The 1,004-nt window shown below is 51.8% G+C and overlaps 1 protein-coding gene across 1 annotated transcript in view; it reads left to right on the forward strand.

The window, feature by feature from the left end:
- The first annotated feature begins 629 nt into the window (after positions 1-629).
- The window catches only part of SEC11C (SEC11 homolog C, signal peptidase complex subunit), a 79,104-nt gene continuing 78,729 nt past the window's right edge, over positions 630-1,004 (forward strand). Inside the window, exon 1 of the mRNA XM_082243465.1 lies at positions 630-789. Coding sequence (XP_082099591.1) covers positions 748-789 — 42 coding nt within the window. The 5' untranslated portion in view covers positions 630-747. The remainder of the gene's footprint in view (positions 790-1,004) is intronic.

Consider the following 1,004-nt stretch of genomic DNA (forward strand, 5'->3'; position numbering starts at 1 on the left):
TAAAACAATCTATTTCCATGCAAAATTATGTACTGCTTTTAGCACAGAAATTCTGACATAATCAGACCGCCAGGAAGGTTAAGCACCTAACCTGAAAAGGCAAAGTGCACCCCCTGATCCAACGAACTGTAAACGACATTGGTTGCACATCTTGTCATTTTTGCTCCCCTCTTTTGCTGAAGTGCCCTAGGCGGCCGCCTCTTCTGCCTATTCTTCGCCCACTTTGAGCCAAGCCATGTTTACATTACCATTTACTAGAATGAGGAGAGAAGAAGTCCCAAAATGAAGAAAAACCACATACATTCACAAGCCAAGTTCACCATTACCAAAATGTTTTTGACTTTAATGAATATATAAATAAATTATCTTTATTATGACTACATTTATACAAAGCGCATAGGTAGACTTTCTATCGCCTCATGCTAAGGGTGACAGTTTGCCGTGGCAAAGCACCTGTCCACTTCCCACCCCCCGCCGCCTCTAGTGACAGCCGAAGTGCATCGCGGGACTTGTAGTGTGGGTGGGGCTCAGGAAGAGAACAACCCTTCGGCGAGAAGAGACAGCGCGGACTACAACTCCCGGGAAGCTTTGCGAGTGGCCTATGAGCGAGTACCACATGGAGCAGGGGGAGCGGGGTGGTATCCTCTCCTCCGCCTCCTCCTCTTGCTGCCAGCCTGTGTGTATTGGTGGCAGCTCAGTCCCCGGCTCCCAGCCCATGCTCCCCTCTCCCCGGCCGGCACCCTAGACATGGATCTGTTCGGGGACCTGCGGAGGATGAACAAGAGGCAGGTGGGTGACCACCAGGGCCCCCTCTGGGGGGGCCACACTGATAGCCAATAACTTTTATCCCCGGCTGCAGAGTGCATGGGGCAGGAGGAGACTCCTCCACTCCTCTGCACCCTGCACACCCCCCCCCCCCCCATCATACACAGGGCTTCTATATCAGAGGGGAGCACCGCTGGTCACTGCACTCCATTATCACCATTCTATGATAATATCACACT

Source organism: Pelophylax lessonae (assembly GCF_965119305.1).
Source record: "Pelophylax lessonae genome assembly, chromosome: 1".
Taxonomy (NCBI): Eukaryota; Metazoa; Chordata; class Amphibia; order Anura; family Ranidae; genus Pelophylax; species Pelophylax lessonae.